This window comes from Drosophila persimilis, unplaced genomic scaffold (assembly GCF_003286085.1).
Source record: "Drosophila persimilis strain 14011-0111.01,24,50 unplaced genomic scaffold, DperRS2 tig00001210-arrow-arrow-pilon, whole genome shotgun sequence".
Classification (NCBI taxonomy): domain Eukaryota; kingdom Metazoa; phylum Arthropoda; class Insecta; order Diptera; family Drosophilidae; genus Drosophila; species Drosophila persimilis.
In genome coordinates, this window is record NW_020825438.1 from 24,642 (window position 1) to 46,060 (window position 21,419).

The window sequence follows — 21,419 nt, forward strand, 5'->3', positions numbered from 1 at the left end:
CGTCGCTCCTCTGCTTATCAATTCAATTGAAATTGTTATTAATAACAATAAGCATGCTTTATATTACAGCACGCCCCTCCGCCATGGGGGATGAGTAAGCACCCAGAGGAGCAGCTCAGCGCAGCTCAGGGTTCGAGTTTCCAGCTGCTATCATCTGTCTGGATGCCTGGATTGAGTGGAGTATATGCAAATAAATGCGACACGACACGATCATGTTGTTTACGATCATTAAAAACGTATCAAATAATTTATTCTGCTTATTAATTTGTTTAATAAATATACAATATATAAAACTGCTGGTTAGTCCACACACAATAAACTGTACGAAGAGTAGTAGTAAAAAAAAAGGCTGATTGTGGGGCTATATCACCCCACTTTGGACTAAAGTTGTAGCTTTAACATGCTGCTTGGGGCTTGGGGGCTGTGGGACTGTCGGACTGTTAGAAATACATACACAGAACACAGTACACAGAACATTGACTTGGAGTTGGTTAAGATTGCTTCTGGCAAAAGGCACAACATTGTTATCATCAGTGTAGGTCGTTATTAGTCTAGGTATTTGCTGCTCTATCTTCGTTTCCATTTTTCCATTAACATTTACACATACACACACGAACTCTTTAAATATAGATAAAACATGCGACGAAGTTTGTGCTTGGCACTTGTAAGACTGCTGCTGTACTCCTCCATCTACATCTCCACCGCTCTATGATTGCTATGATCTCTTTACGACCATCCACCCGTCAGCTTGTGGAACATCTCCTCGTTGAGGGTCTGATTGTTCTCCTTGGAGCGCATCGACATGAAGATGTAGCCGCCAATGAATTCGTGCACCACCTTGCAGTCGGCGGACTGGCAAGAGAATACCACGCTCTCGTCGTGGAACTGAATCATCATGCACTTGATGCCCCAATTCACGTTCCAGGCCTTCATTGTGTTGTAGCGCCAGGTCTTGATGTGGTCGCCCGAATTGAGGTCCATGCGCATGATGCGATTGTGGGCCACTCCCAGCAGCTCCTCCTTCTTGTGGCCATCGAACTTGATGATGAACAGCGTGACGCCAAAGTCTGGAAGGGATTGCCAGGCCTGTATGTACCTGAGCTTCGATTCCATCAGCGGCAGCTTCTTCACATTGGCATGCGCCTCCAGTATCCTTTGCACCGCTTTGCTGGACAGCTTGCGCAGCATCTTGGGCGACAGGTAGTCCATGGGCTCCACGCTGCGTGGATTGATGGTCAGGGGAGCTCCTTGGGCAGGCTTCTGCATCTGCAGCAGGGATCGAATGCTGCTCACCTCGCTGTCATAGGAGCTGTCGGCTAGAGAACGGCCTTTGGCGGCCAGACGGCAGGCAGCCATCCACTTGGCGTACTGCTCCTCGTTCTCGCACCGCACCCAGACTTCGCTGTTGGGCCCGCTCCTGCCTTCGGGCGGCACCTCCAGACGAATGGCGAACTTTCCTTGGGCCAAATGAACATCGGGAGTCACTTCGCAGCCGCGCAGGTTGATGCTGATGGTGGGAGCACCTCGACGCGAATCCTCCTGCGACTTGTAAAGATGCAAGTGCAGATCCCGGTAGGTAAAGAAGTAGCGCTTGTAGCCCTTGAGGGTGAACCTCTGTGGCTTGAGGAATCTCAAGTAGTCGGACAGCTCGGGTATCCTGGTTATGTTGCCCTGATCTTTGCCATTGCTGGGTCCCTCGAGTGTAATTTGCAGCTCATTCAGAGCTGAATCGATGTCATCCTCTCCGCCATTCTCCTGGCTCGACGTCTCTATCCCGGAATCTATGCCGGGCGGATGCAGTTCCGTTTGGTGGTTCACTTGGAACTGGAGGGCGGCAAACATGAGGGTCTCCTCCTCGGTGCAGTCCAGCTCCTCGTTGAGAATAGACCACTTGGCCTGCTCGTACAGCTGATTGATGCGCACCTGGTCGTACTTCGGGTTCAGATCGAAGAAGGTGAAGTACTTGAAGCGCAAACAGAGTGTGTCGTACTCCCTCACGCCCTGCTCCATGATGGACAGCGAGGAGTCCAGCCAGCCCACATTAAGGCGTGCCTTCTCCACCAGGGTCTTGGGACGCACCAGACGGGCCCGCACGTCCGGACTGGGGGATCGGGGAGAGACGGCCAGGTTCTCCTGGAAGTCGCCGAAACTGGAATTCGAATCGTAGCTGGCGTATCCATTGGAGCTGTGCTTCCATGTCCCTGTGGGCGAGCTGATCGGTGTTCCCGGTGCTGTGGCCGCCCTCCTTGGTGTGGTGGCATACGGCGAGGCAGGGGCACACAGGAGATTGCCATTGTGCGACCTGTCCAGGCTACCGTTGCTACCGTTGTAAGCTGCGGCAATGGGCACAAAGGAGTTGGTGTCCGGGGCCGGCTGGAGGTAGGACACGCCGTTGGCCTCCGCCACAGGGATCTTCTTCTGTGGTAGCTTCGAGAAATTCTTTTTCAAGTGCTCCTGCTCCACGGGCTTGCAGAGGGACAGCTCTTCCGGGTAGCGTATGTCCAGATCCTTGCACAGGTTCACCACGGCCCCAAAGGTCTTGGCCGAGAAGTTGACGCGGTAGTCAAGATACCGCAGATCGGGCAGCTGCACCCTCAGTGTTTTGTGCATGGGTGTAAAGTGTAGGAACGAGTCCGACTGTACTCCGGCCTGGTCCAGTGTGGAGCGTGTCCTTGTTAGCCAAACGTTCTTGGCGGGCCACCACAGGGCATGGTCCGACCAGTCCTTGGGCATTTCCGGGTCAACAAGCTGGAGCATCACTCCGCCAATGTGCTGATCTCCCTTCACCCGCAGCGTCTTCTCTACCTGCAGATCTGTGATGAGGATCTGCAGGTTCCAGGTGTTCTCACCGACATGAATCATCGTCCGTTTCAGTCGCAATCTATAGCCTATTTCAGATACACAATGATGAGGGGGCGTCGCCGTCCAATACTAGAGTAGCGCCGCGAACAGAACGACCAGCGACCAGCGAACAGAGTCTAGAAATGTATAGCAACACAAACAATCACCGTCTAAAATTGCTCCCAAACGATGACGTAATCCAACTTACGTTTCGACGTTTCTCCGCAGCTCAAAAAAAAACTTTTTCCCCGTTTTTGCAATAAATTCGTTCGTTGGGACGGGGAGGGGAGCGGATCGCCCTTATCTCGCCAGATGTTTGCTCTGCTGCTATATCCGCCACTCGGTCACTTGGGGCGGGAGGTGGAGATGGAGGAGGAGGGGTAGAGGAGATGTCAGAAGAATTGCTGGGGCTAGCTGCTTGAAGCGAGTAATTAATACACGCCCAAGGTTATGATGATGTTTTGTTTCCACAATTCAATAGTCGATTGTCTTGTGGCGTCGCTCCGCAGCAGCAATGTTTTCCGTTCCGCGACACGAAATTAATGTGCTTCGTTTCCGAAAATTTATAAATAAAGAAATATATATTTAAGTAAAATACATTTTCAGCAAACAAAACAGCAATGTGGACCGCGGATTTATCGAAAAAATATACCGTCCGACCCTCCTAAATATACCGAAACATACCGTCTCATTTAAAAAATATACCGTAAATATACTGACGAATTCAAGTTATATTTTACATATTCCTTAATTTTGATATTCTGTCGAATATTCCCAGCTATATAGAATATTTAGCCATGCCTTAATAGTTTTAACCTATTAATGAATCAATTTTTTACTTAGCTGGCTTATTCTAAATACATGCTTTTATTGGACTTTGCGTAAAAAAAGGTTTTAGCGAAAATGAGAGCCTTAACCGATTAGGAAAAAAAACAAAGAGTGGTGCGCGCCAAATAGAAAGTGTTTGAAAGTGAATGAGCGAAAACGATTTAAATGTAATGCATTGGAATAAATGATGCACGGACGAATGATTTGAGAATCCGAAAATATATAAATAAAGAAATATATATTAAAGTAAAATACTAGATGCTGGCCATTTTCAGGGTATTGGAAAGGCTCAAATTTCCGTTCGTTACCTATCGATAGTTGAGTTAACTCAATAACCTGAATTCGTGTTCACATTTGCACAAAGTTGAGTTATTGATACCTCTAAGTCCAGCAAATTATTAAAATGGTTGATCTACTGATAACATTTTTTTATATTTATAAATGTGTATATTTGCACATTTTCCCTTAGTCAAAATTTGTACGCGCCTAATTTTGATTTTTGGACAGGGTTGAAATATTTGGAAAATCGAACAAACGCAACTAAATAACTGTTTAAGAATAGGATCCTTTTCCAGAATCTGATTATGATGACATGTAGATTATTTTATTGGAATTTGTTGACCCTGGGGATAAAATCGATGGTCAGTAATGCTAGTTCTTGTTTAGGAAAATGAACAAGCTTGGACTAAACTTAACCGCTATAATATAATTGAATTATACCATACTTGGTGGCAGCCCTATAGCCACCTCGATTTTTAGTCGAAATGCAACCAACCTTCACGCCTTACCGCTTCACACTCTATTCGTAAACAGAGACAACAAATGTTACGTGGGTGTGTGTGTGAGGAGCAAAAAGCTCCATCGCTCCGGCTGCACAACATGCCTCAAAAGGCCCCAGTCTGTACAGTGGCGACTGTTGTTGCGAGCGCACCGACTGGGGAAAAACTATTAGTTTTATTAACATAGCACATAGCGGAACATTGTGTAAAGCACGCGCGAGTCTGGTCTTTCGTCTCACTCTGCTCCACACACACGAACACACGAACAGAGAGAAATACCTGTAAAGCAGGCGAAGACTTCGTTTGTTGGTTGCAAAAAAACGGTGCATGGAAAATTCGAAAATCTTTTTGTTTTTGTTAAACAAAGTTTGCCCTTGCGAACCTAGTGTCAACTCAAAACATAGAGCCATAGTCAGCTTATTCAAAAACCTCATTCTTACACCAGCAAACCTTACGGAAGGAAGTATACAGAAAACATCTGTGCTCAAAAAATCGATCCAGACAAAAAGTGAACTATTTTTACGGGGTTAAAAACAATTCACATTTATTTTCGTTATATTTCGGCTCGCACAATAATTCTAAAAGAGAAACACACGAAAATAGCTTCAGTTTCAGCTACAGCTACAGCTTCACGAGTCGAGTCGAGTCGAGTGTAATCGGTGTATTACGTTGATAGTAAAAATAAAAGCGCAACAACCGCGGTGCTTAGTCATCCGTGCATCCGTGCGAGAGATAGTGCGCTGCTGCGAGATTCGCTGAGGAGGTATCTCCCATACGAATTCCATTCGAAGGAACTCCAAGCCTCTCATAATTACGAAATTGCATCAGTTGAAACAACGCCTACAACGACACGCCAGTGATTACAACAAAAGCAACAACTACATACGTCAGAGACAACAACGTCAAGGCGAATCGGTAACAACAACAACAACAACAACAACAACAACAACAATTACAACCACTAGATATATGTGTATATAGAGATATATCGTGGTAACCTGTTGTTTGTTCGCCACTCAACCTCTCTACGTGCCCCCAGCCGCATCTGAAATTGGTCATTTGTGTGCGGTTTACATATAGAGAGCAGAGCGTAGACGGAGCGGCAGGCACACCTGTTTGGTGGCGACTGGAACCCGTGGACTGGACTGGGACTGCGACTGCACGGGTCACTGGAAAGCAACACACAATGACGCGCCTCACAGAGGAAATGGTCATAGCTCGGTCCAAGCAATCGGATCTGGGCCTAATTACAAAACTGAATTGCTGGTAAGCTGCTGCGATAGATCTCTATTGTTAATCGTGCAGGTGCAGTAGCAGAAAACGTAGGTGAAAGCGTACCGTATCGTGCCCCTTGCTAGAGCTCCGATCTGTTTGGGTATCTGCCCACTTTTTGGGGCATGCTCTGGCGGCTTTCACTGGGGTGTCTGCCGGTGCTGGTGTTGGTGCTGGTACTGGTGCCCCTCCAGTTTGACCCAAATCCGGGGGCAATCTTCTAACCAGTTTAGAAGTGTCGTCCATTGCCGAGCGTCACGACTGCCTCCGCTCCGTTGGCGAGTGGAAAAACGCCTGCCACTCAAGAGCTTAGAGTGCCATGAAAATGCTTGGAAAAGGCACTAAAAAGCAGTTGAACTACTTTTTCGAGCAGCAGACAGCCTACTATGCTCTCAAGCCCATCTCAGATACGGACTGCACTCACTGCACGAATCAATCATTTAGGAGAGGGCTAACTGTATCACTATCTCTGTTCTCCTTTCTCCGTTTCTTTCAGGGGAAGTGATCTCACCGATGTATCCATCATCAAGCGCATGCGTGGTGTCGAGGTGCTGGCGCTTAGGTAAGTCATTCCCTCATATAAGGATCATCTCATCTTCATTTCCTGCAAGCCCGCTCTGATTGAGTACGCTTCGGTTCCGCGGTACGAATTGCTTTGATATTTGCTTTCAAGTGATGTCATCGCCGCTTCGCTCCGGCATCATCATTAGGCGGGCAGAAATACGAGAAATACTTTGGCACGCTCGTAACGCGCGTAATTAATGCAAACGAAAAAGAGGCAACAAAAACTACAGCAGATACGAAATATAAGCTAAAAGTCGTGGGAGCTCCAAAATTGGCAATAGCCAGTCGCTTGCCTCGTACTTTTTCCAGCTGCGTGGCGTGGGCCCCTTGTGGCGAGTGCGTAGGGGGGGCTTGTTTCAGAGACTGGCTCCAGAGATACTTGTAAAAGATACTTCTGTACAATCTGTACTCTTTTCAGCGATATTTGTACTTGTACTTGTATTTGTACTTGCGATGATTGGATTGCATGCCATGCCATAGCGCTGCCTTAAAAGGCGACAATCAGTTTTGACTGTCAAGGTCAACGAAATCGATTCCCCCCAACCCCCAGTTAAAACTTCGCCGTCATCTGCTGGCAATATGCTGACAAGTCTCAGATGCATGACTATACATATATGTACATATATATATTCGTATTCGTATAAATATGAGAGGTGTATGCAAAAGCTATGGCCATACGGGGAGTGCTCTGATGATGAATGCTTGTCATTGAACTTGAGGTATCGGAAGAGCAGGAAGAGTATCTTGATAAACAGCATCTTATTGTAGAAAGACAAGAGAGAGGGACAGGGACAGAGACAGAGACTTATGAAGTAGTATCTCTTGTGGCTTAAGCTATGAATCAAATTTGTCAACTTCGACGTTAGATTTATCTGATTATGTTCGCCCTAAACCTCAAAGCTATACCTTTTCAGAATATTTAAGAATACACCAATCGATTGGCATACGAAATGTTCGAAATTAAAAAATGTTGTCTCCATCTATCCCTAAATATGGTATGTAGAATTAATCGGACAGGCTTGTAGATTAGTCAGTGTTTTGATTTTGTTAGGGCCATGGAAAACTCTATAAAAGGGGTTCCAAGATAGAAATTGAGACTTACAATATATTCTTGGGAGATATACAGTATTCCATAAAGACCTTACCTTTGTACTCACCCTAAGAACTCTTTAAGCACTCTTCAGATCTACGTATACTTATTACTTATGTGTATTGCATGCCTATTATCAGGAAGCTATTGCCGCAATCGAGGCTCTTCAACTTTGCTTTGCTTTATCATTAGGGTTTATCAGCTACTCGTAATAGATAGCAGAATATTGCATATTGTGTATTGTATATTGGGGGGCAACAACTTCTAGATCCCCTTCGACTATCAAAGTTGACTGCCTTTTACTTAGCATTTAACAAGGAAAACCTTTTTGTTCCCAGTCGTTGGGCAGAAAGGAACAACTGGGTTTCTTTTTCAGTTGTTGTCTGTTTGGCATTTATATGCGTGGGGGGAAGAGAGAGCTAGGCCTGTTGTGCTAGGCCTTGCCTTGGAGTGGCCGGGGTACGCAATGTTCTTATGTGAGCCCATAAATCAGTTCAGGTGAAACGCGTTGGCGTAGTCCCTTTTCCATTTCCTTTTGGTTATTAAGGAATCCATATTGATTTGAATTGCGTGCCGTTGGCACTTTCCTCCAGCTCCTCGGGGCTCGAGGGCCGAGTGCCGAGGGCCGAGTGCCTAGTGCCATGACTCTTGCGGGCAACCTTGACGTTAATGGGGGACCCGGATTATGCATACTATTTCTCTGATGGTTCCACTCCCGAGTGGCCTGCTTTAGTTCCCAGCCCTAAAAATAGTGGAACGGCTCCAGAGCCACTCGGAGACAACTCGAGTCGACTCTCCTCGAGGCAATGCACCCGTGTGCCATTTAATGACGAGTCGTGGCTAAGTTTAGCCACTTATTTATACACTTCCTCCGTCGGCCCCATATCTTATCTTATCGGTGGGGGGGTGCCAGAGCCACGAAAAGGGGTGGAACAATCAAAGCACGCGCCTCTGCCTTTGCCTCAGGCAATTGGCCATTTGAAAGTAATTAGCATCGATGAATCGATGGATGGAGGTGCTAACCGGGGGAGACGGCTCTACGAAACTGACCTACAGATACAGATGATGACAAAGAGCGTGTCTCCTCTGCCCATCTGGTGCTTCTTTAACGGCGGTCGCTTGTGTGGCATTCTTCGGTTTCAACAGAGTTAATGACCTCTCCACGCAGCTGCCACCGAAAGAATCTTTTCATGATTCACGGCAGTTAGTTGGAGGCCGATGCGCCTCTGTCGCTTTATAACAGAGAAAGTTTGTTGAACCACAGATACTCGTACAGCTTGTGAGACATTCTTCTGAAACTCTTTCTCTCTGTTTTACTGTTCTTGTGCAGCGTCAATAAAATCAGCACCTTGGCGCACTTTGAAGACTGCTCGAAGCTGCAGGAACTATATCTGCGCAAGAACCACATTCAGGACATCAATGAGATTGCTTACCTGCAGAATCTGCCAGCACTGAGGAACCTCTGGCTTGAGGAGAATCCATTCTGTGACCAGGCCGGCGCCAAGTGAGTAATGCCCCCCCTCCGATTTCAGTCGAAAGAAGCCCTCCAATGGGTACTCACATTTTTCACACCGCATTTGCAGCTATCGGGCGATCGTATTGCGCGCTTTGCCCAATCTGAAGAAACTCGATAATGTGGAAGTCACACAGGAGGAGGTGGACGATGCCTTGCGTCGCGGTGGCAGCGTCGGCGGTGGCGGCGGCGGCGGCGGCGGCGGCAGCGGTTCGGTGCCCGAGGATGAGGTGTACGAAGATGCCTATGAGGTACGACAGCAGCAGCGTACATCGCCGCAGCATAGCTACCCCACACACTCGCCGCCACCGCAGCAGCAGCAGCAGTATCATCCACAGACGCAGCAGCAACCTCAACAACAGCCACAGCAGCAGCGCCAGAGCTCGAGTCCCATCATGCGAGAGGTAAATCGCTACCATTGTCGAGACTCTCCCACGCCACGCCCTGGTTTCACACTCGCCTTGGCTTTAATCTTAACTCTTAACTTTTAACTCTTAACTGAACTCTCGCCACGTCTTTGTATCTCCACTCCTGCTAATCCCGTTCCCATTAACAAGCCGCTTTTGTTAGCCAGCCCGCCGGGCAACCACAGCTGCGAAGGGACCATCACACACAGTGCCAGCGATCTAGGTGGCAGCCAGGTGCTGCCAGTGCATGGCTCCAAGCCCCCAACACCCACCAAGGTAACCCCTAGAGAATGGAGAATGGAGAATCCCATAGGAGAGTTGTGGAGTGCAGGAGAAGGCAGTGGATCCATCAAGTTAGGAGTGTCTGTTTGTCTGCTTATAAATATGAGTCCTGAAAGGAATATACCCAAGATAACTGAACAGGGAAAACCTTCCAGAATAATCTTTAATCTCCCCTTCCTTATCCCAAAAACTAAAAACTAATCTGTCTTGGTTTTCCCAGGAACCCGTGCATCCGCCATCGCCCATGTATAACACGTTAACCAAAGAGCAGCGCACTTCCTATCAGCAATACGATGTAAGATCCACTTCCTAACCAGCCACCGCCACCGCCCTACGCACATCCATCATGACAATATGCTGAGCCTCGTTGCCGAGCCCACTTTTTGGGGGCACCCTACTGAATAGGGTAGGGTAGGGCGTGGATGGGGGCACGTCACACTTGGTTGAAGTAGGAGGGTAACCCCTTGAAAGAGTCACGCGATGGCTTCGGCTTCGGCTGCGACAGCGACATGGTTAAGGTTCTCTTTTTCCCGTCGCTTGGCCATCGGACCCATTGTCTGCTTGCTTTTGTGGCTTAAGTCAGCCAGTTGACTTTGGGAGCCACAGGGCGAACTGGGGGGTGGGGGAGGGGAAAACGAGAGAGACAAACCAAACAATAATTGCCAAAGAAGCCCAAATCGACAGCGAACAAAAGCCGAAACTGAAACGGGGAAAAATGGGTCATTATATATGCAGAGAATAGAGGAAGGGCTACACGGGCTAATGAGCCATTGAAGCAGCATTAGATTGTGCCCCAAAAAACAGTGCGACTTGCTCAACATTCCGTCATGTGGATGGCCGTTGGGGGGTCACCAATGCGAATTTAACGTCTCTAATGTGCTCACTCTTTCACAAAAACCATGCACCACCCGAACCACAACCTCAACCAAAACCACAACCACAACTCAACCCCCGACTAAAAACATCTGCACCACTAACCAACGCCCAATGACGAGCAGCGCTCGCCGGGCTCTGACCAGGAGAGCAGCCCAAATGCTGGCTATCGGGAGGTGCGACCAGCGCCCATCCCGCCCAGCATATCCGCACATTCGATGAAGGTAAGGGGCTTGCTGCCACTCGGTGCCCCCACATTCAGACGATGATGAATCGATGTTCGATATGCAAATCCCCTTTTAATTTTGGTATTCCCCGAACAGGAATACTATCAGTCGGATCGCCCGACCTACCCGGCACACTATCGCCATAGCCAGACAGACCTCACCGAATGGGAGGAGCACCAGCAGCACCAAGTGCCGCAGGTCCACCACAATCCGTACGGCAGCCAGATGCTGAACCACCCACAACGTCGCAGCGTCGGTCCCGAGAGTGGAGATCGTTTCACTGGCTACCGGAATGGAAGTGCGCGTGAGAACGGAGGGGATTGGGACCCAGAGGAGAGGCCACGATCAAGGTAAGCAATGGGATTGCATAGGATTCGTACGGGGATATTAGATATTTGGTTCGTTTCCAGCAGACGGCCGGAGGGTCGCTACAGCGATTCCACTAACAACGTGTCAGCCTCTGTGGCGAATCATTACTCGGGCTATCATCGTCGACCCATTAACCGGGTGAGTAAATGGCACAATATCGATAAGATATATGTATAACTGAATCATTTCCCTTTTCGTCAGAGCTCCAATCTATTGTCTGCCACGCTCTGCCTGGTCAAAGAGCTTGACTACGCCAGCCTGGAGGTGCTCGAACACGCCGTGCGGTGTCGCATCGATGAGCTAGCGACTGAATGATGAAGACGTCTTTCTAATCGGATGTCGATTAGCTAATCCCTGTCGCGTACCCTGGCCCGCGCACGGGAATCAAACAAAAAAGACCAGAACAGAACATATACGAGCACAAAAGACACTGTGGGAGCAGGAGCTGCCGCTGGGAGCAAAAGCGACGGCTGTTGACATGAGGAGCCCTTCGAAATCTATTATACTAACGTCTAAAGCTACAAACCCAACAAATACTTAACGATTCATACTTGCCAATGTAAATTACGATATACTAGGTTAACAAGTTTTCTAAGAATATTGCTAAGGGGAAACCAGTACAGTAGGAGATAGATTGAGGGATTGATATCCGAAATATGAAGCTAAGTTTCGTTTCGATGATACGCCTGTCGTTTTCAACCCATTTATTTTGTTAACCACCTCCTAGCGATCACCGATCGGGCACTGACCACTGACTAGCCTTCTTTTGTACTTAATATGCGAGGATCGTACTAATTAACTAACGCCCAAGGCGCAAGCACAATGCATCTTCCTCGTTTAATTATAAATTAGTTGAAATGTATACTCATGAATTTGTTAAATATTTGTACTCGACCGACCACTAAACTAACGTGACTTTTAAATTAATTTAATTATAGAGAAAAAACCACGTCCAGTTTATGTTTGCCTTCTTCTGTCCAATGATTATGTTTGAATATATCATGCATGCGCAATAAATAAGCAAATTAACAGAAGATGAACGCTTGTTTCAATTATTAATTAATGTTAATACAAAATAGAAATAAATATTAATCGATATGTATAATAGTGATAGATGGGTAAATATGGGTTGTGGCACATTAGCATAATTAATTACTAAATAACTATTATGCTAATGAATAATGCTAGTTGTTCCAGAACCCGGTATATATTACTGTTACTGTTTCTAGTGATTCAAATTTTAATATACTGCTTAAAGCAGTTGAAAATTCTTCGAAACGGTTAGACACTGCTTGAGATTTTTGAGTGTTTGAGCTTTCAAAGCAGTGCATTTGAATTTTATTGCGCCAAGCAAGAACTTTGGCATTAAGCATGTACATATAATACTGCTTAAGGCAGTATGAAAACTCCTCGAAACGGTTATATGTAGACTGCTTGAAGAGCTTGACGAAGCAGTGAACCACAATTCCTTTGGCGGCAAGTCAAATCAATAAAGTTGTGCTTTTTGTGTCAATCCGTTAACGTTGACATTTTATTCAAAGGCAGACATATATGATTTTGTGCGTGCAAGAATTAAAATTGAGATTTATCCCAAACCAACACATACTCCCGACACTTATTCATCCGCAGGCGATCGGTGGCTGCGAGGATTCCAAAGCTAACAACAGTTACCCGTAAACCCGGCCCAAGTCACAACGTTGCTCCGTGCGGCAACCTTTTTCTTCCCTTGCATTAAAAACTCGGCACACTCAATTAAAGATAATTTTACGAATAAAAACTCATTTGATTTAGGCGATATTTTCAATGCCCTGACTCCTCCCTATCTACCTGTTACTGGTTCCTCGTCCTCAAACCGACCATCCACACGAGTGCGGGTACGCTCCGTACCCCTTTCTCGACCCCACAGATGTGAAACGGTCCGAGTCCTTCAACCCGACCCCACAGATGTGATACGCTCTGTGTCCCCTAGCCTGACCGCCCCCACGAATGTGACAGAAGGCGACTGAGTTTACCTCAGCCTGAATGGGGATACGTTACAACATAATGACCTATTTTTTTACAACTAATATTTTTTCTGTTTTTTTATTCAGATCTGTCTCTCTCTCTCTCTTTTCTCATACTATAACCAGCCGTTCAGCAGTGCGCAAACTGCACGAGGAAGAGAGAGAGAGAGAGAGAATTAGGTAGCGCGTGGAAGGGGTAGCGAAGCCAGTCTAAATGTATTTCTTCATTCTGGCTTTAAAAATGATAAAAAGTGATCAAGATTCGAAAATATGGTGGCTCTCTATGATGATGTGTTTTTGGTTGTTTCGTATCTTTCTGGAGTCGTGGCAAAATTTAAAAAAAAACTTAATTCAGTGTGATATCACAGGAGACTGCACACAAGATTTGGTTGCTCTAGCTCTTATACTCCTTGTGGACAGATGGACATGCAGACTAAGCTATAATGACTCGGCTATTGATGCTGATCAAGAATATATATACTTTATGGATTCGCAAATGCTTCCTACTGGGTGTTACACACATTCAAATCCACTGCAAAGCTGGTATAGACCTATCCTCTTCGAGTACCAGGTATACAAAAAAGAACCATGTCTGACCGCCAACAAGTAGTTTCTGCACGTAAATTCTTGATTAATCGCGGTCCAACGAGGGTATTTATCACGACTTTACATATATCGCCCATTTAGGACCTATGAAGATACGGAATTTGATGGCCTACCCCATTTCCTTTCCCACCCAAATAAAAGACTTTTGGTTTGTTCGTTTTTTCTTTTTTTTTTGTGTTTAGAGGGGCTTTACAACATTTAACAGATAATAGATATATTTGCCTTTACTTTGAATGCTTGCTTTTGTTTTTGTTATTTTGTTTTGTCAGTTTTTCGGTTACTTGTGTGGAATTGTCTTTAAATTTCTGATTTTCTTCGGGGTTATTTCACTCGCGGCATACATACTATATGGCATTTCAAGCTATTCAACTATGGTTCTTCCTATCTGCTATTTTATATAATCGTATCCACCCAACGCGGGCTAGATCGATGCCTCTTGCCTTGCCACAACAAACGAAAACAAACTGCGAAACGGTTTTCGGTTCGGTGTTGCAATTGTAATCGCAATTGATGATGATGTTTTTTATAGAGTTGATTATTAGTTAATCTGGTTTACAATAATGGTTGATATTATGGTTCCTTAGCCGCAGTATTCATGGCAGAAACGCAACGCCTAACACATATACATAAATGCAAGTGCATTGGAGTACGATTAGTAGTACGATTAGTATTTTGTAATTAGTGATTGATTAACGTGCTACACATCGATATACATACTGAAGCCGCATTAGGTTATCAATGAATGTGCTCTGAATAATGCTTCTTAAACTCCTGCGATGATCTCCATCTAAATAATCTCGTAATTATCGTTCGGTGCAATATATTGTATTATATATCATATATTATATATAGTATAGGTGCGCGATTAAGTATATTTAGATATTTAGACACTGAATACCCAAATCTCCATCTCCATCTATCTTTTTTGTATTATTTCTAGTAATTATTGTCAGTCACAGCGTCGCGTTTGACACAACAACGTGTGCTAGCCATTGACTAGGTTTTTCTTTGTTCTTTTTTGAATCGAAATAAGGATTAAGTTTAGTATAGTATTATTTATGTTATTTTGTTTTAGGGTCTTATTGAACTAGTTGCAAGGGGGCTGGATGGTGTGGGCCCCCATTAAATTGACGCATGTCTTCCAGAATGCTTTTTGCTGTTGTTGTTGCTTGCTGAAATTGTCTTCCATTTCATACAATGCGAAAAAATGTCTTCCAAACACACAGATAATGTTAGCATATATGTTAAATATGTATATATATAGAATGATTTCTATAGTAATTGTAAATGTATGCGGGTATTCAGGGTTCAGGGTTTTGTCCCGCCTTTGAGTTTGTGATTTGCAATCGCAACTCATTTTGTGTATAGATATATAGATATAGACCAATATCGTATTTATATTCATATTTATATCTGTAAGTGGCTGTAACCAACACTAAACTCTTGGTTAACGTGGCCGCTAATGTGACACATATAATTGATGACTATCTTTTATTTATCTTTTTTGATTTGCCGATAATTTGTAAGCCAAAAAACTGAACAAAAACTGTTCGGATACCAACTTCAGATAGCCTCCTGCCTCCTTCGTAAATTGATATGCTGATTCCGTCAAAAAACAAAAAGGTCAATCAAAAGTCCGATGTGAGTTACGTTGAGTGTAAGTAATTGATTTACCACGATATGTTGTGTTTGTTGATATTAATTGGTTGTGTCTCCCTATTCCAATCACCTAATACTGTGGGTTGTGCCCCCACGCCGGATGCCCAAGGGATGAGTGATCCTTCTATCCAGCGAGGGGACACTGGAAGCCCTGCGTGATTCTGCCGTTGGATTCTCCTCCGCTTACTTCCTATATAGCTTTTCTTCTATAGTTACGTTTTTTATAATTGAAATTAATTACAAATTAATTGATTCGCATAGGGAATTTTCGAATTTTCGCTCTTCCTCCGGCTTTGCGCGTGATTCTTTCATATATATGCATAGTGCTTGTATTTTTGGTTTTTGGTTTTTGGTTTTTGTTTGATTTACCTTTTTTCTATCGATTTTTGTTTGTTCTTTACAGTATTTCAACTAAACTCTCGCAACAAGATATGGAATATAGAATATATGTATATATAAAGACAACACTAGCACTAACTCAAGTCCAAAACGAAGAACAACAAAATGTTATATAACTTTTGAATTATATATATAAATTATTTGTGATCCAGCGCCTTCCATCGCACCTGGGGGTTCCCCTTTCAGGTGAAGAACGGCGATAGATCACAGTTGCACAATGACCCGCCATCGCCAGTCTTGCAGAGCGCCTTGCACAATTCGTTCCAGTCGGGTGTCGCCGTGGTCGTACCATCCGAGGCGGCTGCAATTCCTGCTACTGCCGCCAGGGATTCCCCGGATCTGGGACCATGTGTGGCATTGCCTTGCACTGCACTGGCCTCCTTCCACTCCTTCTGCTCCTCCACCTCCTGCACCTGGCATGGACTGCAGCCGGACAGCGAGCGATGCCTTTGATGGCAGAAGCTCGAACAGAGTCTATCGCCCACGTTATCTGCAAGGAACCGAAGGAACAGAAAGAAAATATGCAGACGGAAGAACGTTAGTTAGTCGGGGAATATCATAGGTGGATGGGATATATGGGCGATGGATCATATCGGTCTTTGGCTAGGCAGGATCGGTTCTAAATGGACACTAACCCCTTGGCAGTCCACACAGTTGCCCGCACTTGGCCGCATCAATTTCCGGTCTCAGGATCGTAGAATGGGCCTCGCCAGGCGTCGTAACGCCCAGGCCGGCTCTGTAATGGAAAATGGGAATATTTTCATAGTTTTTTCCTCGTTTTCTTTGCTAACTCGTAAGAGTTGAAAGATTATCTTATTGGAATCAATATATTTCCATTAGAAATTTTCCACTATTATTCAAGATTTTGTTTTTAGTACTTTAATCTTTATGAAATTAGGTAAATCACTAGATATTGGTTTCATAGACGTGTGCTCTTATTTACAGCTCTTTGAATTTATTACCGGCCATACGGCCTACACAGACGACGCATTTCGAAATCGAAACCATAACCATTATATATCTACTTTTATTGTATATTGTTTAAATTAGAATTCGTTACAAATAAATAACTAAAAAAAAAGAAATCACATTGTTGCCATAGTGCTCTTCTGTTTAGAGATCATAGAAATCTCAGTACTACAATTTTAGCTCTCGAACTATTTTATTTTGAGATATCTAAGTGTTCGAGTACAATATATATGTATATATACAAACTTTGAGTAAATAAAAGACCCTGGGTATACAGCGTAATTAATCACTCAAAAAAATAGAAACACTTAGAGCTATTGACAGATTCACCGATTCAGATATGGGTACACCCGATCAGGTGTTGAGCACATAGTTTGCTTGACAGCCGCGATTACGGTGGGCTCTTCAGAGGCCTCACCCTCACTCGAAGTGCCGCCGCCGCATTCCACTGTCGAGTATTCACTTTCGAGTTTTCATTTAATTGTTATATTATCATCATGAGTTCACAAAAATCACTTAAAGGAGGAACTTGTAAAAAAATGTATCTCTAGCACTTCTTTTAAAATTTTAAAATTTTAAAATCCTCTACATCCAAGGACACTTTGGATTTCTATCTTCCGAGACTTACCCGCAGAGCTCTTTGCACACCAAACTCCAATCCTGAACTACGCTGCTGGGTCGCGCGTCTTCAAGGATTTGGGCTGCTGTGGCCCTGAGAGCAGCAGCATCCCCCAAAGTATCCCCTGCTGCTACTGCTGCCGCTGCTGATGCAGTGCTTCTTAATGACGTCACAGAGCTTTGCGTCTGCGCAGAGCAGAGCAGGAGTCCAACAGCCAATGGCAGGACGACTCCAAGTCCATATCGCTTTCCCTGTCGGCTTCCCGGTGGCCACATGGTCGATGGCGCAGAGCTGGGCTACAGAAAGAGACGGAGGGTTAGGTATTGCTGGGGTTGCAAGCCTGAAGGAGGAGCTAAAAGAGTGGGGATTGGGCGGGTGGGTGGCTGGGGGCCAACAGTCATGGCTGGCATGTGTAATGGCATCTGTGGGCTGGAGCAGGCGGATCCAGAGGAGCAGGCTGTGGTCCGTACAATAGGAGCAATTGTGCTCGAAATGCAATTATCGCGCGCCCGAATGTAGGCTGCAAAAAGCAACCTCCTGGAGCCTCGTCCTGTGTGCATTGTGTTTCCGATTTCATGCGCTTGATTTACCAAAACCAAAAGGGTTATGTAAGCGCCATCGATTGGCGATTTTCCAGGAATCCCCAGAACGCCGTTTTCAAAGGATATTTCAGGGATTCATCCTTTGTTTCTGCTCTTGCTCCGCGATAAGCAGGAGCTCCCATACTCTTCGCTTCAGCGAATAAACAGCAGAATAAACTCTTGGATAAACAGCAGGCCCGACTTTATTTTGTCAGCTTAATGACAGTCTAAATTGGTTCCCCAACTCCTGTTTCACTGACGGGACCGGCAGCTGTTGCCGCATGGAACTTTTTCCGCCAGTTCCGCCAGTTGAGAGTTGAGAGCGAAAGAGGACGCGTCGCAACGCCCTATCCAATCTTTCCGGTACTGTTCTCGCCGCCCAAAACGCCACCAGACCTATCACTGTTGCCCCCACCCCCCCTCTTTGGGTGAGAGAAAAACTCCAAAGATTTTCGCCTATCTGGGTTACAGGGCCTATCTGCGCTACGTGCAAACACAGCCAGGTAAATATTTCCTACCCATCGCTTCTACTCTACTTACTTTGATCCGTAATATTCCGTAAATTCGCTTGACTTCTCTTCGCACTACCCTTTAAATGATCCTAGAGCGATGTCTGCTAGAGCTATATATATATATGCATAAAGTTGTCCGTTCCGAATGCCAGCAGTTGCCCAACTGAACCTCCAGGGAAATGGTGGCTAAAGTTAATAATAATGTAGCTTTTTTGATGGCTTTGTCGGCTGCCGCGATAGAGTCAAGTGCGAATAGTGGTTCGGATATGATATCGCAGATTTCCATCGCCATATGCCCTCTATTGCTCTCTCTGTCTAGCCATCAGATCGCCGATAAGAGATAATTATTATTGGTAGCTTTTGCCTCTGAAGTGGGGTTTTTTACTCCGATAAGCCAATAGCCGTAGGAGTGTTTGCTCTGCAATCGAGAATATTTGAGTGACACAAGTGATGGATGGGACTGCAAGATGGTTTAGCTGGCAGTCAATGAGTCAAAAAGATAATACAGGTGGGTCTCCACATGTATTTCGTAGTTAGAGAAGGTATTTCTAGATCATTCTTATATCAGAAAGGGTAGTTTTTATTTGCCGCATTTCAAAGAAACTCGAAATTATCAAAAAAAATTAGGGAAAATCCCGAAAAGATCATAGAATTCTATTGCAAAAGTGAGATACGAAAGGTGGACTTAACTTGATGGAGCATCACAAAGCATCTGCAGGAGATATTCCATCTTGATTACCGATACTTAAGCTTTTATCTTCATATATTTATAACAAGCATTCATTCAATTATTTTATTAATAAATTAAAATTTTAAGATTCATCTTGAATCTCTCATATGTACTTAACTCTTAGAATTGGGTAAATATAAATGGTCTCCGAGTACACTTTCGGGTAGATCGGTGAATAAAGAAAATCTGTGTAGATTTCTTAAGGAATTTCTCCCCAATATGAACTTTTTCCACGAGAATGTACGGCTTATAATTATTAGGTATAGTCCTAGTTCTATAAATGTACATAGCTACTATGGAAGACTCTATAGAGAACAATATGATCTACATACGAGTTTCGAGCTATCAAGTTTGATATCTGTATCAGGGAAATCAGGGATCAGTGATGGATTTCTCACGACAGGGCTGGTGAACGCCAAAGAACGCATTTTGCGGGACTCTCGAAGAAGGCACGTTTGTTGTTTTGCTAGGATGATACATGGCTACATGATATAAAGTATAAAGGTATAAAGTATACAAAATTATACTTTCACTGCCACAAACTGAAAGAAAAAAGTACATTTGTATAATTTCCAGATCCAAATACGGGAGTTTTGTAGGGTTAAGTCTCGCATTTGACTCGTGTGCGACATCATTTGTGAGCGTTTGAATTGCTGGGTTGCAAAATCAGATTTTCTTAAAGGTCAAAGCTCATTTATTATCTTATTTGCTAGCTCATGATGAAATTATACAAAGTGGTCCAAGGTCTAGTCCCCCACTTTCGGGTCTTATTTATACTCTCAAATTAAATAGACATCCAATCACAATGAAGTTTGCTGTTGTATTTGCTGTTGTAAGCCCTAAAATAAGGACCACCTTGTATAATTTCATCATGCTGCGGCTTTCTTGCACTTATAGTATACGTAGAAAAGCTTCGATTGCGAATTAAAATTATCGTGTTTAAGTTCTGGATAAAGTTTTAACCATAAAATATCGTATATACATATATAGTCACAGCATTTATATGCATGTATCTTTATTAGTCAGTATTCAATTTTTAAACATTAACCAAGAACCAAGAATTTGTAGCATCTTATGGCCCCATAATGGTAAGTATAAGAGAAACCTCTTTGGGTTTAAGTTGGGGATGGGATGGAGTGAAAAGAGTGAAAAGAAATGAAGCAAAGCAAAGTTACTTAAAAAGTTACTTATCGAGTGGCATCGCCGCCTCCGCATCGATGGGGATGACGCACGAGTTCCTCCTAGAAGCCTTTGCAAATCCTTTCCTGCAGCAGCAGCAGATGCTGCTTGCTGTCAGATAAGAGAGGGGGAGGTGGGAGGAGCTCTGGAGGGATGATGATGATGCTGATGGCCCCCACTCTGAGGGCAAATATTTTCACATCTCTCGTTGTTTTTTCGCTTTACCAGGCAGCTTGATGGACGTCATCTGGCATTTCGCTAGGCCCCTGCCCACCCCCATCTGCTTCTCCCCGCATTTTCTCGGACCGCCCTCCTTTCACCCACCTCCTACCACACCCAATTACATAAGTGTTCTCCTATATGCGCGCTCAAACGTGGGCTTGTATGTGTGCGACCCTCGAAAGTATCCTTCGAAATTCGTTCAGCTGAAAATAATGCAATTTCCCAACTAGATAAAGATATTTTCCTGTGGAAGGGGCGGGCTTTGACCCAAATTTAGACTTGCTCCATATAGTAACACGATTATATAGTAAATGTATATGGTATATGTATAGTATATACTATATGTAGGCAGCAAATGTGTTACGTACGGGGCCGACAAACAGCAACAGCAATTATGGAGACTTAGATTGCTTTCCCTCGATGCTCGTGAGGACCAACTCTCATAAAAAGTTGTGCGTTGTGGGGGCCATTGTAAATGTCAGAAACAGTGGCAGAAATTAGTTTGTTAATTAGCTTTTCATTCTGCCACGTCACAGGAGGAGAAAGGGCAAGGGACAGAGGGAGGAGGCCCGGACTCCCCATCCGCCTCCGCCTCCGCAGTCCTGCGCACATAATTTGGCTTTTCCTTTTTCCGTGTGTGTATCTGGTGCCCGCCTACTGCTGTAGCTCCGCCCACGCCATCAGCTCAACAAAGATGGTTGCCCCAAAAATCAATGACGTCACGAGCGGCATACCCATACACAGAGAGCCTTGAGAGAGAGCGCCAAACAGCTCTTCATCTCGCGCTGTTGGCGAAGGTTATGCAAGAGCTCCCTAGGTGTATCTGTGTGTATGTGCTTGTGTGTTTGTGTGGGCAGCCATTTTGTTGAACGAACAGAAAAGCTTCGTAGGCGCC

At 44.8% G+C, this 21,419-nt stretch overlaps 3 protein-coding genes across 8 annotated transcripts; 1 reads left to right on the forward strand and 2 right to left on the reverse strand.

Annotated features, from left to right (window-relative positions):
* Positions 1 to 604: 604 nt before the first annotated feature.
* Positions 605 to 3,406, reverse strand: LOC6603303 (unc-112-related protein). Its single transcript, XM_002028248.2, has 2 exons — positions 3,050 to 3,406; positions 605 to 2,978 (listed from the first exon to the last, which is right to left on the reverse strand). The coding sequence occupies exon 2, from the start codon at positions 2,860 to 2,862 to the stop codon at positions 727 to 729; it is 2,136 nt and encodes a 711-aa protein (XP_002028284.1). The 5' UTR covers positions 2,863 to 2,978; positions 3,050 to 3,406; the 3' UTR covers positions 605 to 726.
* A 1,164-nt stretch (positions 3,407 to 4,570) lies between these two features.
* LOC6603302 (transcription factor mef2A) lies at positions 4,571 to 12,037 on the forward strand. 6 transcript variants are annotated; one of them, XM_026994068.1, is made up of 10 exons: positions 4,571 to 5,714; positions 6,217 to 6,282; positions 8,705 to 8,878; positions 8,958 to 9,291; positions 9,445 to 9,570; positions 9,797 to 9,871; positions 10,575 to 10,673; positions 10,773 to 11,026; positions 11,087 to 11,183; positions 11,247 to 12,037. In XM_026994068.1, the coding sequence occupies exons 1-10, from the start codon at positions 5,635 to 5,637 to the stop codon at positions 11,358 to 11,360; spliced, it is 1,419 nt and encodes a 472-aa protein (XP_026849869.1). In that variant the 5' UTR covers positions 4,571 to 5,634; the 3' UTR covers positions 11,361 to 12,037. The 6 variants fall into 6 exon arrangements, with proteins under 6 accessions (XP_026849869.1, XP_002028283.1, XP_026849870.1 ...); XM_002028247.2 differs by having other exon boundaries at positions 11,090 to 11,183; XM_026994069.1 differs by lacking the exon at positions 10,575 to 10,673.
* Positions 12,038 to 15,743: 3,706 nt separating this feature from the next.
* On the reverse strand, positions 15,744 to 18,501 carry LOC6603301. Its single transcript, XM_002028246.2, has 4 exons — positions 18,422 to 18,501; positions 17,310 to 17,596; positions 16,348 to 16,448; positions 15,744 to 16,202 (listed from the first exon to the last, which is right to left on the reverse strand). Exons 2-4 carry the CDS (start codon positions 17,573 to 17,575, stop codon positions 15,895 to 15,897), a joined length of 675 nt encoding a protein of 224 aa, XP_002028282.1. The 5' UTR covers positions 17,576 to 17,596; positions 18,422 to 18,501; the 3' UTR covers positions 15,744 to 15,894.
* Positions 18,502 to 21,419: the final 2,918 nt, after the last annotated feature.

Coding starts and splice junctions, on each gene's coding strand:
- LOC6603303 (XM_002028248.2), bottom strand. CDS start 2,862: ATGATTCATGTCGGTGAGAACACCTGGAACCTGCAGATCCTCATCACA.
- LOC6603302 (XM_026994068.1), top strand. CDS start 5,635: ATGACGCGCCTCACAGAGGAAATGGTCATAGCTCGGTCCAAGCAATCG. Junction 8,879..8,957: donor TGTGACCAGGCCGGCGCCAA/GTGAGTAATGCC, acceptor CCGCATTTGCAG/CTATCGGGCGATCGTATTGC. Junction 9,292..9,444: donor CGAGTCCCATCATGCGAGAG/GTAAATCGCTAC, acceptor CCCATTAACAAG/CCGCTTTTGTTAGCCAGCCC.
- LOC6603301 (XM_002028246.2), bottom strand. CDS start 17,575: ATGTGGCCACCGGGAAGCCGACAGGGAAAGCGATATGGACTTGGAGTC. Junction 16,449..17,309: donor GTGTGCAAAGAGCTCTGCGG/GTAAGTCTCGGA, acceptor TTTCCATTACAG/AGCCGGCCTGGGCGTTACGA. Junction 16,203..16,347: donor ACTGTGTGGACTGCCAAGGG/GTTAGTGTCCAT, acceptor GGTTCCTTGCAG/ATAACGTGGGCGATAGACTC.